Below are 13,742 nucleotides of genomic sequence, written 5' to 3'. Positions count from 1 at the left end.
GCATAATATAACCAAATTTATATTGTCGTTAAGAACAAACACATATAAGCATAATAGTCATTTTAACTTTTGTACAATAGTTTAACTGCATAACTTCTATTTACACAGATGAACAAACGCCAAAGTATAATTGTGGTAACAACTAACGTACATCAGCATGACAATTATGACAAAAAAAAATCAACATCAGTTTAAGAAAGAAAACAAACCTTGTGAAGATTAGAACACCTAGTTATTTTGTCAGCAAGTGCCAAAAAATATGCAAAGATATGAAAAAAAACATGTGAAAAAACTCACCTAATATTTTTCTTCTACTCTTATTATGTTTGGTGACAAAATATGAGAGAGCTTAATCAGAAATATAGATGTGAATAATTGTAGTTCTTTTTAGTTTATGATTTTCAAACAGAAAAATTAACTATTTAATTAGGAAAGTGATTATTCATAAAATACTGAATTAGTTATTCTATAAAAATATTTTGTTTAGGATTTGAAGAAAGGAAAACTAATATTAAACACATTTTACAATTTTTCCTATGTTTACATTTTTAGGAAAAGAAAATTACTATCAAATATTTTTCTATAGTAATATTTTATTGAGTATTTTAGAAAATAAATAAATCTTTTACAAATACGTTTTGTTAAGGATTCTTAAGAAGAAGAAAAATTAGTAAAAATTACTATCAAGTAATTTTTAAACTTAATTTTTTTTAAATCGTTTTATTATCTTATTATATATTTTTTTATTACCATGAGATATTTTATTAAATGTCAAAATTTTAAAAGAAAAATTACTATCAAATCATATTTTACAATTATCTTTTCTCTAGGATATTAGAAAAGGAAAATTAATATTAAATAAATTATCTTGCAATTTTTTTTTGCTTAGTATTTATAAAAAGGAAAATATCTATAAATAGCTACTATTAAATAAATTTTGAGATTAATTTTTACAATTACATAATTTTTGTTTGTATTATCTTAGCACACATATATATATATATATATATATTTAGTTATTTATGAGAGATTTTAATAATGTTGCAATATTTAAAGGAAAATCACTATCATATAATTATTTGTTTAAGATTTAAAAAAAGAAAAACTATTATTAAATAATATTTATAGTTACTTTTTACAAAAAAAATTTTGTTATTATCTAATTATATATTTTCTAGTTCGGAGATAGTTTAACACATGTCATAATCTTATTATAGTTTAACACATGTCAAATATATAATTGCCACATGTCACAATGATGAAAAACCAAGCTTTATATAATAAGATATCATGCAAAAAAAATATTTTACCAAACAAATTTATATCAAAATTTTAAGATTATTTTAATTTAATCAAAACATATGAGATATCGTAAGTATTCGTAAATATCCGCAAATATCTATTTATTTTTCCGAATATCCATTTTTCCGAATATCCGTATTTTTCCAAAGTAAAGAAAATAAAAAATTAGATATAGTCCGTGACATACGAAGCAAATCACAAATACTTTCAAAAACCCGGATATCCGATCCGTGCCCAAGCCTAGTATTAGGCATATCGCATGCTTGATTAGTTCTTTTTTCGTAACTACTTTTATTAATGCTTAAATGGTATAGTATATAATTAGGAAAATTAACCAAAAATAAAGTATAATTAACTAACTAATTTTGTTTTCTATTCTATACATATTATCATTTGTAAACTCTCGCAAGACGGAGGAGTTGTGTTCACTACGTATAATTTTGTTTTCGTGTTGTTTAATATTTTACTAGATATATATGATTACTAGAAGCAGTTTTAGATGTGAGTGAACATAATTGACTTTATAGTCTATTTGATAGAGGTCTTCTCGTGAGAAGCTGAAGGAGAACCTTGTGCAAATCGCTACTAGATCAAGCACCGTATCGTAATAATGCTCTATTGCTTATACATGAAGAACTCTCAGTACCAGTCACAGCAGAAGCAGCAGCAGAGGCATGAAAACGCCACAACGGCCAACACCAAAGATACCTAACCTTTCTGCGTTTGCGTTCTGAAGACTCTGCTTCTTCCAACTGGCGGTATTGATGTTCAATGCGGCTGAGAAGTTCAGCTATTCTTCTCTCAGACAATCGCAGCGATCTCTCAGCTGCTTCTTCTGCTGTCATTGCGGCTTTAGCCAATTCTTCCTTCAGTTTTAGTTTCCCTTCTGATATCGACAGTGCTGATCTCATCTTCTCAACCTCTGCCTTCAAAAGCTCTATCTGAATTGTAAGAGTTTTGCTGTTGTTAGTTATGCTTGTCTGTTTTGAAAAGTTTTCAGGTATGGAATAGTGAATGAAACTTACGAGTTCATTGCGTTGTTCGACCTCGCGCTGTCCTGCTTCAACTTCAAGCTCACAAGCTTCTCTCCATCTACTTGCTTCTGATTCAGCTTCTCTTATTACCTTCACTAGCTCTTCTACCTTTGGTTTAGTATAAAAATAAAGCGAATCACTTGAGTAAGCGATTTACTACACAACTGAGAAACAGGAAGTGGAAGTAATACATTACGTTTTGAGATAGAAGTCTCTCTCGGTTTTTCAGCTTGTCGATATTCATCTTCTTCTCTTCTATTGCATGAGCTTGTTCCTCTGTAATTTTCTTAAACCGCGCTTCTTCTAACCTGTCATATCAAGAAGATGACATTTTATATTCATTATCATTTTCATCAAGAACCAAGCTTAACCATAATCCATCATCATCATCTATGTGTTGAGCTTAAGAAGAAGAAAAAGCTAACCTTGATTCCTGCAATGAGAGCTTGAGCTGAGAGATCTCTTTACGTAAATTCTTCATTGTTTTCTCTATTGCTACAACCTGTTATCACCAGTAAATTCCATTATACCTTTGTTTGATTCTTGTCGCCAAAGAAAAGAACATACCATACTATTCTCATCTTCCTCTTCTTCCTGTTCATCCTTGATGAGAGTTCCTGTTTCTGAGCTTTCCTGTACTGTCTCCTTAAACCCAAAACCAAAACCAAACCCTATGCTCTGCAACCCTCTTCCTGCGATTTGCATCAGCGCTGATCTCTTCTGCTCGTTCGTCTCTTTCAACTGCTTCTCTGCAGCTTGTTTCTCAGACAAAGCAGCCCTTAACAAGACCTTCAGGTCTCTGTTTTCATCTTGCAAGAACTCCACACTTGTACTTGGCTCCATCGATTCGATGAGCCTCTCCACATTCATTTCAACCTTTGCTCATTAACTCCAAAATTCTCTATTAGTGAGGACGCAAAGTATGCATGTCTGGTAGACTTTGATTTTACCGAATACCTAACAGTCAATCGAGTCATTTATCTTCAGCACTTTATATTTCTCTACATAACTGTGCAATTGTTAGGTAGACACATTTTGAAGACTCTAAGATAAGCACCAAGAGAGAATGACTGGTAAGAAACGTGTTTAAACCAAATAGACACTAATAAGTAAACTTTCATTTCGAATTATCAACTGGCCAAATATGTATATATATGTGGGCTTTATATATTTCTCCATACTTTACAAAGTGACACATCTAAAAAGAATTGCGAGTTTTGAGGCAAAAGTAAATGTAATCACCACTGGTTATGCCAATCTTGAATAGCAAGATGAAGAGCGTGATTAGGTATGAGATTGCAATCTTCCATCTTCAGGTTTGTCATCGGCGACGTATCGTGCCCATTCGCTAACCATTCCCTTATTGCTTCCGCTTCATAAGTAAATCCATCTGCTGCTATCAAAGGATCTTTCATCACTTCCTGTTGTTCACCACAAACAAAGTCTTAATCCTCTCTGACCATCAAACTCTGTTTAGAAACAATGGAAACTCTCAGAAACGTTACCTGGAAAATAGGGCATAAGTAATGAGAAGGAGGCTTGCGTGGAGGTTTTTGGTTGGAATTGTATGAAGACGATGTTTCTGATAAAGGAGCTTTCATGCGATCTATATTCCTTAGAACAACGGCCAAGTCTGGTCGATTCAATGGGTTTCTCTTACAGCAACGGATGGCTATATTAGCTAGCTTTTTCCCTCGTGCTATTGGCCAATCTCCTCCTGAATTATCCAGCACCGCGCTGATGTTATCATTCTCCACGGCGCATTTGACATCTCTCAGAACGCCAGAGAGAGGTCTTCTGGTGAGAAGCTGAAGGAGAATCATTCCAAACGAGTATACGTCTGACTCCAGCGTCATTTCGCCGGAAACAAAGTAATGTGGATCCACGTGAGGATCAGATTTGTCGATTCCATTGACAGGGATCAGCTGAGAGATCCCGTAGTCGCTAATTTTGGTGACGAGGTTGGAGTCTAGGAGAATTTTGGACGGTTTTAGGTTTCCATGAATGATGCAAGGAACGTTTGAGTGAAGAAACAGGAGTGCAGAGCATATCTCAGAGGCAATCCTGATCCGAGACTCCCATGGAAGCGCAGGAACGTTGTTTGCAGATGAAAAGCAGTCTTCGAGGCTTCCGTTAGGAACATACTGATAAATAACAGACCGAGACTCTGGACAAGTACCCATTATTGTCACCAGATGTGGATGTCTTAACCTGCTTAAAATCTCCACCTGAAATCACCAAAAGAACAATCAGAACTTGTCAAAAAGAAAACTGCAAAATAATGATAAGGTCCTTCACCTTACGCTCAAACTCAAAGTGATTCTGGGAGCCATATGATGGCAACATCTTCACAGCAACTTGAAGATTTTGAAGATTCCCTTTGTACACACTTCCGTATTTGCCTTCTCCAAGCTTCCAGGACGGATCAAACTCGTTAGTAGCTTCATTGATTTCCATAAAAGAATAGTCGAGCATTTCTGAACCTGAAGACTCCACAGACTTTCCTTTTATCAATCTCTTCAATGCGTTTACTTCCTTTATCGCGTTCTCGTGATCGATCCGGATCTCATCCCTTTTCTGCCTGAAGCTTTTCAAGAGTTCCATAGCAGTGTCAAATTTCTCACCGTGTTCTTTTTCCAAGTCTTGTAGTTTCGTTATCTGGCTCTCCAACCTAAGATTATCACCCTGAACTATCTGAAGCTTTCTCATGAATCCATTGTTCTGCTCTATTACCGTCTTTACTTCATCCTTTTCTTTCTCCAGCAATTCCTCTAATTTCTTTCTTCGACTCAACTCCTTACTGCATAAGCCGTCTAAGGCTTTTGCCTGTGAGATGGCATGAGAAGAAAAAAAAAAGTTAAACCGAGAGAAACGAGTCCGACAAAGTGCCAGTGGTTTAAGAATCTCCAGCACTGGCATCAACAATTCAAGTATAGGTCTTGACAGCAAAATGTATAACGCCCTCTGAAGCAAAGCTTTCTCATCTTAAGATTTTACTCTCTAAGAGAATCTATATATGATCAACTGAAGAAGTTCCGTACCTAGTTTCAGCAATCTATGTATCTCCAATTCTTTGATAACTAATAAATGAATTGGACTTTTTACCTTGCATAAAGCCTCCATGGTACTGTCATCCTCTTTCCATCCGTTCCGAGCTTCTCCATATACAGTTCTCTCTGATTGGCTGATATCATGCATTGCTTTATCATACCTATGAACTTCGCGCGCTACATTCCCTTCACGTTTCCTCTCCTGCAATTCAACAGGATCATCTCATTACCAGGCAGTTTAATGCTACTAAAAAGTTACAGCATCATGTTAATTTCAGGTAGAGCTTTCAATATATTACAAAGACAAAACTACTCTCATATATCGTTTATACAAAGTCACATTTTGAAACATCTCTATATCAACAATTTGAGACAGACAGGCCCCTGGAATTGTTTGGGAAATTAATGTCTTCTTACGCAATGGAAGCACTAAAGGGAATTATAGTTACTGCATGACCAGTACAGTATCATCAGTATGAAATATGAATGTAAAGACGAAGCGAACTCTAGTACCTGGACATTTGAGGGAGTCAAGGTATCTGAGCCAACTAAATCCGGGCTAGCCGGCTCTGGACCAACCGGCTCTCCAAAGGAAGAACCCGAACCTGAAGATGAATGAGTAGTTGGACTTGGTTCTACCTTTTCTCTCTCCAGTTGACCTGTGTCTTTCTCACCATCTGCACAATTCCGAACCAAAGTTACAACTGATAGCAAAGGATATGATATGCAGAGGAGTCTTGCAAAATCCAAGCCAAACGCTACCTTGTTCAAGGAGGCTACGCCAATATCTTAATCTTCGCCTCATATAAGAGGATTCCAGTTTTTCTGATCTCCTTGTCTCAGTATCTGAATCCAGCTGTACTAGGGGAGGCATTGTTTGTGTGTTACTAGTATCGTCATTTGTTGTCCTGTTTTTAAGAATATTTCTTTTAGTTATATGAATAAAGGTATAAAACAAAAAAGGATAGTAGAAGTAGTTAACTAAAGGTGCTAGACTAGCATAACGTCATTCACTCTTTCTGCAACCTTCAAAAGGCAAAAAGGGTTTACCTTGTAAAGATGAGGTAACCTTTGCACAGAAACCAAATATGACAGGAATCAGGAGCATTTTTGCAAACGAATATGGCTTTCTTGGACTTCAAATCCGTCATTCTCCTAGCATTTCAAATATAAATGGATAATGTGAATGTCAGGGTTCAGATGAAAAACATTTAATAAGATGAAATATAGTATCATACCATGAGTAATGCTTATCTGATGCAGCTCCCATTACGAACCACTTAATATTGTGTCGAGCAATCAGGTCTACGATACCTTCCTCGATATTTTGTCCCGCAATGCAAAGTTTATCTGTTTGAACCTAAAAATAACTATGTCAAATTCACTAGTTGAAGGTTCCTGACTAGGAATGCCAAAAAGATAAAATAGGCTCTATACATTCGAGGACCGAAACAACACAGCACACGGTTTCTTTTTTTCCGTTTAGATTAAATGTTTATATGAACAATTACATCTCACAACGGGAGTTGCCTTATTTCAATGAAACTTGAACACCAATACACGAAAAAGAGAGAGAAATGAATACCTCAGTTTTAGATAAAAGGCGTAGATAAGAATCCATAAGCTCGTCCACTTTTTGTTTATCAACACGCTCAATGACCTTGACAGCATGTTTCCTAAAGGTACCACCGGCAAGTTTCTTGTGCGCTGTAAGTAAACAAAAATAATATCAGAGTGGTAAAAGGAAAGTCATCAATCTCCACAAGGAGAGATTAGATTTTACATTAAAAGACAAGCAAACCAACAGAGTCCTGCACAATGTAGCTAATCTTATTACACCATAACCAAACTACTACTGTCACCATCAAGCCTGTATCTGAAGTTCAATCATGATTCATGAGCAAATATATTAAAAGGTTTATTCGCTTCACCCAGGATCATTTCAATTTTTCAGATTCCGTGAAAATTCAACAGATCGATACATCATCCACAAAGACTCCATAATTGACCGCAAAACAAGTAAACTTAGAGAGGAGAAAGAGAAGCAGAAGATCTCACTCCAGGAGGCAGGCCGAGCAGGACGATGGACGTAAAGCAAGCAAATCTTTTTGCCGGAGAAGTTCCGCGCCGCCCATAAGAGCGTCGTTTTGCTCCTCTCCACATCTTCCGCCACCGCCACGAAGATCGTCTCATCCACATCTAAAGCTAGTTCGTCTCCACCGATACTCCCCATCTTTTCCTCTCTCTCGATTTACAAGGATTCCATAATAGGAAGAAAGTTGCTTTATATATTATGAAAAGTGGAGATTCCTCGAATCGGAATCGTTTTATGGGGACGGGTTGAGTCGCTGACTCGGTTATGAGTCAACCGATTTACCTAATTGGAATTTGGAAGATAAGAAAAAATAAAAAAGAAAGAAAGAAAAAGAAAGTGACCACCCTTCTCGATGAATAGTCTCTCCTACCACCACTGGTACACAAGTTAGTCCAATTTTAGCGACCTGTAATTCTTTTTGATATCCTTTTTTATTATACAAGCCTAACATACACACACATGTAGAAGATTTGGAGGAGAATCTTACAAGTCATGATGTAAATTTCTTTTTATTAATTTCAATTTTTTTTATAATTTATAATTTTAACAGTTTTATTGATATTCAAACAAAGTTACGTACACGTTCATTAAAAAACTTTCGGAAACAAATTAATAATGTATATTTATATATTTGGTCATCTATTTGTATTTTAGATATTTTATAATTAAATTTACATCTTCTATTTAATAATTTGAAGACACCTATAGAAAATTCAAGTTTTGGGAAAAAGAACTTACTATATACATGCATTTTGCCCTATAAAGGAGACTTACAATTAAAATGGTAACTGAAAAAGTATATATATAATTAGAAATTAGTACATTTTTATTTGGATTTGGGAGCGAATGAGCAATCAGGTGGATCATCCGGATGCATAATCTCTCTTACAACAAGATTCCTTGCTCGGTTAATAGTCATGAAACACAAGTAGATATGTTCTTCAAGCTCATCAAGCTCTTCACTGAAGCTCTCTTCACATCTCTTCAACTCTCGAGCCACTTCTTCCCCGCCTCGAACCCGACCCGATCCTCTCCCAGCCCAAAACTCAGCCATGGCTCGTACGTGCTCCACTTCATCATTTATCCGCGTCACTAACCGGCTTATCGTGTCCAAATCACGGCTTAAGATGTAAGTACCTTTCGCTGCCACGTCCAGACGAGCCGCAGTTTTCGTTAGCTTATTCCTTAGACCAACCGGTTTGAATCGACCGGTTAAAAGGGTCGGACCGGCTATGAACAAAGCAAAGGCGTGGGAGGCGATGGTAACAATCAACGTGGTGGTTAGAGCCAAAACGAGAAGGCCTGCGCTATGAGTTAGTCCGTTGATGAGCTTGAGTTTGGTTCGTGTCTTGTCTCGGCTAGACTCTAACCGTTTTAGCAGGCTTAAGCAGCCGGTTCTGGTTAACTGGATCCGAGAACCCGACGAGATAAACGGGTCGAACCATCTTGATAGCTCCGTGAATTGGTCAAGGAAAGCCAACGAACTATGTGTCTCCGATTGAAATTTTGGTTTCAGAGATTCGTACTTAGAACGGAGACGGTGAATGTTTTTAAGTAATAGCGTGCAAAGCAAGAAAGCGTTTGCCGTCTCCAAGAAGTAATCAGCGAGAAGAGAACGAGCGGGACGTCCGACCCGGGATAAATCCAGGATTCTGTTGACGGTGTTCGGATCCGGTTCTAGCAGGTTATGTGCGAAGAGGCGGTATGACATGAGACGAGCTGACGTGGAGGATGATTCGATCGGTGAAGAAGAAGAAGACAAGGTGGGCTTTTTGCGGTTTAAACTAATGACACGTGTCCAAAACTGATTGTATGATTCTGTGCGGAAGGCGTTTGCATATTCTTCTCTGACGTCCACGTCATCACCATCTTTGGGACTTGAATTTCCCGAAGCTGTATCAAAATATAGAGAACGTTGTAGTAAAAACATCAGTGGTAACAAAAAAATGAAACATAAATTTAAAAACCTGTGGATGCAAGAAGCCTTTTGATCTTCGATGAAACTCTTATGCCCATTATATTCCTTGAGATCTTGGATGAAGCAAAATCTATTTTGGTTTATGATGTTGGGAGAAGAAACTGAGAATGAGAAGAAGAAGATGGTTTGATTTCATTATGTAGTTCGTCATTTATCATAAATGAAAGGTAAATAAAAGAATTATTTGTTTAGATTGCAAGAAATAGGGATATCCAAGGATTTTGATGGGAAACTAATAGTTTTATTAGTACTTGTAGTGGGAGTGAAGAAATATAGAGAAGTCGATGCATCTATTGCAAGTAATGTAAACGAGGGCATCCAAGTGAATACAACAAGTTATCAACAGCGTTTCTTATCCATTCATTGCACTTTTATGGAAAGTCTTTACGCAAACATGCTTGCCAAATTTGGAAGGTGCGGTAGAGAGTTTATCCAATTTTGTTTTCATCTAGATGTTTCAAGTTTTCAAATTGGAAATTATATATAAACGAAAAGAATCTATTCCTGTTTGATTATGACTTATGAGAATTGGACACCCCGACCATGAAGAATAAAGATTTAGTGAATAATGTAATTCATATAATAAGTTGATCGTTAATTCGTTATGCTTGAATGTCAATACACCTTTTGAAGAAACATGAACAAAACTTGCAAACGATGTGACTCGCTAACCAACGGAACTCAAGTTTCCAAGACTCGAGAGTCGTAATAGAGGAATGTGTTGCTACAAGAAAGAAAAAGGAATGGGACCAAAAGAACAAGTTACTTTCCGGTGATTCTTCCAAACCCTAAGTAGATTATGAACCAATGAAAATTAAGACAGAGATAAAGAGAAAGATAATTAACGCTTGACCCATTGGAAATAATCAATTTAACCGGACATACCGACAACAACTGAGGAACATTATAACCAGATTTTACAATGCGTTTAATATCTTGCTTACCGGCTGGAAGTGCTGTCCGCATATGTGGATCCCAGTTTTGCAATGCCCTACTTACTGATACCCAGTTGAATAGCTCCAATTTGACCTTTATACCAAACATTTTGAGTACAGATTAAATGCTTGTAAGATTGTTAATTTGCATAAAGAGATGGCAATATCATGTGTTTACTTATACTAGCTACTGTACTAAACAGAGAAACTCGAGCAATGAGTGATTATAAAACTCCAAGAGGTGATCTCTGAGAGGGTTTTTTACCTGTAGATCCACCGCCATTAACAGGTGCACTTAATATCTTAGGCTACCTAAGGTTTTTGGAGAAGAGCAGAACGGTGATCAAGCATAGGGAGATAGACAGTTTCACCAACTAATTTCATGAGATCCACCTCATAATGCATCCTCACCACTGTCTTAATGGTTGTACCTGACTTCAGAGATTTTTGCAGTCGGCCTTTTCAGGCAGAGTCATCTGATCATTTGAGCTTGAAACAACTGAAAGATTCAGATGTGAGGGCTTTCGATTCATCAACCTTCTAGAGTCGCTATGCCTAAACCAGAATCTGCACTTCGTTTTCAACTAACGCAGAATCTAAAAGCTAGAGAGAGTCATAATGTTTATGTCATTCCATGTAAGTATTTTCAAAGAAAATAGAATTTTTGATCCTACTGATGAGTGATGACAAAACATACAAATACTCACCAGCTCACATCAAATCGAATTCACAAATTAATGAAAAGGAGCATTCAGAAAATGTGAAACAAAAGAGACACATACCAAAATCAGAGTGCATGTGTGCTGGTCGTCAACTTGTATGATGAAAAGTAACAACCAAACAAAGTGCAAGAGGCTCTCTCTCTCTCTCTCTCTCTCTCAGCTTTGGATTCAGGATTAAGGGTCTGTATGGTATGGGTGGAGAAGGTCCAATCACGTTTTCAAAAGCCCCCAACCAGACAACAAATCCAGCATATTTACTTTTAATCATCAGAGTTAAAGATGTGATTGTGCCTACTCAGCCCACACATACAGACACTTAATCCCTGAAACCATCCATCTTGGCTGATAATAATAGTAACGAACTCTATTGAACCCCTAAGGTAATTGAATAACCAACAATAGAAATTATCTTTCTCCGAAGATTCGATTCTCCAGTTTCTCGATCTCCAGCCTCCATAGCTTAACCCTCGATCGACCTAGATTCAGATCCCGAGTGAGTCGGTGATTGTTATTTCTTGGATGAGACAGGCTCATTCGTTATCTGGCCCAAAGGCCCAAACACATAAAATTTATTAAAAGTTACTAATCAAAATTACCCGATACGTGGTCCAAGTGAAATTACACGTCTAGTACGCGGTTCGGGTTTAACCCTAATGAAAAAAGGAAATAGAGAAGCAGTGACAAAAAAAAAAGGAAAAAAAAAAAAGAAAAAGGAAATAGAGAAGAGCATAAAAAAGGTAACTTGAGTCCCACCCAACTCACACCCTAGCTCTTTCTGTTTTCATCACATTCCATTCTCCACAAGCACGAAGTTGCTAGTTCTCCATCTACGTACGAAACCTTTTCCATAGAAGAATATGGCTAAGATTACTCTGAGGGTCGTTAGAAAGCCCAACTTGATGAAGAAGAAGCATACTAGTATCTCTGTCAAAGAGATAACCAAAGCATCTTTCGAGACCGCCCTTCCGAAGAAACCTTCCGCCGACAACGTAACCCTAGACGGAGGCAGAATCAATTCGTCCTCGTGGGTTAAACTTCTCTTACTCGGAACAGGAGCGTACGGTTCGGTTTATCTAGGTACCAGTAAAAGCAAGACACACCATACAGGTGACAGAGCCATCAAAACCGCAGAGATTTCTCACGCTTCAAGCCTCATGGACGAAGGCAGGATCATGATCCGTTTACAATCTCCGTTCATTGTCCGTTGCTACGGCGACGAGATCGCACGCGAGGGCTACTCTACGCAATACAATCTGATTCTCGAGTATTGCTCTGGCAAAACCATTGCCGACTTGATCGAGGATAATCACGGCGAGCTTCTTGAGTCGGAGGCCAAAGTGTTCGCTAGAGATGTCTTGTCTGGTCTCACTTACATCCACGACAGAAACATCGTTCACTGCGACATCAAACCCGACAACCTCTTACTCTCCCCTACCGCTGTCCGGTTCAGGTCTACCGGGTACTTGACCAAGATTGGAGATTTTGGATTAGCTATGGAGAAAGGGTCGGTCGAGTACGGTAACGGATACGGCCACAAGAGAGGCACCACGAGGTACATGTCTCCGGAGCTTATTGGGCATGGCTTTGTGGACTTTGGAGCGGACGTGTGGGCCTTTGGATGCACGGTCTTGGAGATGTTATCCGGAGCAACAGTTTGGGGAGAATACGGTGATCTTGCCTTTGATGATTGGGTCAATCTCATTGGCCACAGCGATCGCATGCCTCATGTACCGGCTTGGTTATCCAAAGAAGCACTGGATTTCTTGAGCAGATGCTTGGAGAGAGACGTTAACAAGAGGTGGTCTACGCTTGAACTCAAGAACCATCCTTTTGTTCTGCTATGAGGAAGGCGAATAAAGAAGATAAACTAATTTGATGTTTTAATGTTCTTTCAATTGTTTGGAACAATTTTGTATTCTTCTCGTATCTGATGTTTTGTCGTTTGGTAAAAAGCCTTGTGAATTCTACTTGTATCACTTTATTAGTATATATAGTTTCAGATGATATTTTGTAGATCAGTGAAGTCTTCTAATTGCTATTTTTGTACCACTTTGAGTTTTGTTGTTTTTTCATTATTAGTATACAATTCCAGAACCAATTCTCTATAATGAATGATTGTTATAAAAGAGATCCAATTCTGTGTCTGAAGAAACCATTACAAAAGAGGCAAACGAACATGAGAACCATATTTTATGGAAAGTCTTTACGCAAACTCATTGGTCAATGTTTGCCAAATTTGGAAGGTCTGGTAGAGAGTTTATCCAATTTGTATCCAGTTTAGTTTTAATCTATATTTAGATTTCGATCCGCGCAACTGCGGGGTTTTTTGTTTTCATTTATTTTTATATAAATATTTTGTTTTTAATTCTAAATTGATATATATTATAATATATATGTGTCTATCAATTTTTAAAACATAATAAGTTTATGGTATATTTTTTCATTGAATAGATTGTTTCAAATTTTCATATGTATTTGTATCTTCTTCATATATATATATATATATATATATATATATATATATATATATATATATATATATATATATATATATATATATATATATTCAGATTATTATTTCATTATTAAAATCGTAACTATATATATAAAGATTAGTAAAATATTG

General features: G+C 36.9%; 4 protein-coding genes across 5 annotated transcripts; 1 reads left to right on the top strand and 3 right to left on the bottom strand.

Moving 5' to 3' along the window:
• Nucleotides 1-1,678: 1,678 nt before the first annotated feature.
• On the bottom strand, nucleotides 1,679-3,409 carry LOC106347445 (uncharacterized protein At3g49055). Its single transcript, XM_013786973.3, has 5 exons — nucleotides 2,904-3,409; nucleotides 2,762-2,838; nucleotides 2,533-2,644; nucleotides 2,328-2,444; nucleotides 1,679-2,243 (listed from the first exon to the last, which is right to left on the bottom strand). Exons 1-5 carry the CDS (start codon nucleotides 3,204-3,206, stop codon nucleotides 1,893-1,895), a joined length of 960 nt encoding a protein of 319 aa, XP_013642427.2. The 5' UTR covers nucleotides 3,207-3,409; the 3' UTR covers nucleotides 1,679-1,892.
• Nucleotides 3,410-3,434: 25 nt separating this feature from the next.
• Nucleotides 3,435-7,865, bottom strand: LOC106347438 (U-box domain-containing protein 32-like). Of its 2 annotated transcripts, none has more exons than XM_013786967.3 (10): nucleotides 7,445-7,865; nucleotides 6,972-7,093; nucleotides 6,625-6,746; nucleotides 6,437-6,541; nucleotides 6,149-6,294; nucleotides 5,900-6,063; nucleotides 5,442-5,588; nucleotides 4,635-5,162; nucleotides 3,842-4,564; nucleotides 3,435-3,757 (listed from the first exon to the last, which is right to left on the bottom strand). In XM_013786967.3, exons 1-10 carry the CDS (start codon nucleotides 7,617-7,619, stop codon nucleotides 3,575-3,577), a joined length of 2,415 nt encoding a protein of 804 aa, XP_013642421.2. In that variant the 5' UTR covers nucleotides 7,620-7,865; the 3' UTR covers nucleotides 3,435-3,574. The 2 variants fall into 2 exon arrangements, with proteins under 2 accessions (XP_013642421.2, XP_013642422.2); XM_013786968.3 differs by having other exon boundaries at nucleotides 6,625-6,736; nucleotides 7,445-7,463.
• Nucleotides 7,866-8,193: 328 nt separating this feature from the next.
• LOC106347443 (UPF0496 protein At3g49070-like) lies at nucleotides 8,194-9,834 on the bottom strand. The gene is made up of 2 exons (XM_013786972.3): nucleotides 9,449-9,834; nucleotides 8,194-9,374 (listed from the first exon to the last, which is right to left on the bottom strand). Exons 1-2 carry the CDS (start codon nucleotides 9,495-9,497, stop codon nucleotides 8,308-8,310), a joined length of 1,116 nt encoding a protein of 371 aa, XP_013642426.2. The 5' UTR covers nucleotides 9,498-9,834; the 3' UTR covers nucleotides 8,194-8,307.
• A 1,987-nt stretch (nucleotides 9,835-11,821) lies between these two features.
• LOC106350108 (mitogen-activated protein kinase kinase kinase 17-like) lies at nucleotides 11,822-13,086 on the top strand. Its single transcript, XM_048782603.1, has one exon. It carries the CDS (start codon nucleotides 11,974-11,976, stop codon nucleotides 12,958-12,960), a length of 987 nt encoding a protein of 328 aa, XP_048638560.1. The 5' UTR covers nucleotides 11,822-11,973; the 3' UTR covers nucleotides 12,961-13,086.
• Nucleotides 13,087-13,742: the final 656 nt, after the last annotated feature.

Source organism: Brassica napus, chromosome A6, assembly GCF_020379485.1.
Source record: "Brassica napus cultivar Da-Ae chromosome A6, Da-Ae, whole genome shotgun sequence".
Lineage (NCBI taxonomy): Eukaryota > Viridiplantae > Streptophyta > Magnoliopsida > Brassicales > Brassicaceae > Brassica > Brassica napus.
Note: the sequence above shows the minus strand (reverse complement) of the source record. Positions and strands in the feature narration are given on the sequence as shown.

Bases quoted from the DNA above. Each gene is read 5' to 3' on its own strand.
- LOC106347445 (XM_013786973.3), bottom strand. From the start codon at position 3,206: ATGAATGTGGAGAGGCTCATCGAATCGATGGAGCCAAGTACAAGTGTG. The intron at 2,445-2,532 runs GTAATGTATTAC...ACTAAACCAAAG, and splicing joins AGAGACTTCTATCTCAAAAC to GTAGAAGAGCTAGTGAAGGT. The intron at 2,244-2,327 runs GTAAGTTTCATT...CTTACAATTCAG, and splicing joins TCGAACAACGCAATGAACTC to ATAGAGCTTTTGAAGGCAGA.
- LOC106347438 (XM_013786967.3), bottom strand. From the start codon at position 7,619: ATGGGGAGTATCGGTGGAGACGAACTAGCTTTAGATGTGGATGAGACG. The intron at 6,295-6,436 runs GTAAACCCTTTT...TCTTAAAAACAG, and splicing joins GGTTACCTCATCTTTACAAG to GACAACAAATGACGATACTA. The intron at 6,064-6,148 runs GTAGCGTTTGGC...GGAATTGTGCAG, and splicing joins GCGTAGCCTCCTTGAACAAG to ATGGTGAGAAAGACACAGGT.
- LOC106347443 (XM_013786972.3), bottom strand. From the start codon at position 9,497: ATGGGCATAAGAGTTTCATCGAAGATCAAAAGGCTTCTTGCATCCACA. The intron at 9,375-9,448 runs GTTTTTAAATTT...ATTTTGATACAG, and splicing joins AAGGCTTCTTGCATCCACAG to CTTCGGGAAATTCAAGTCCC.
- LOC106350108 (XM_048782603.1), top strand. From the start codon at position 11,974: ATGGCTAAGATTACTCTGAGGGTCGTTAGAAAGCCCAACTTGATGAAG.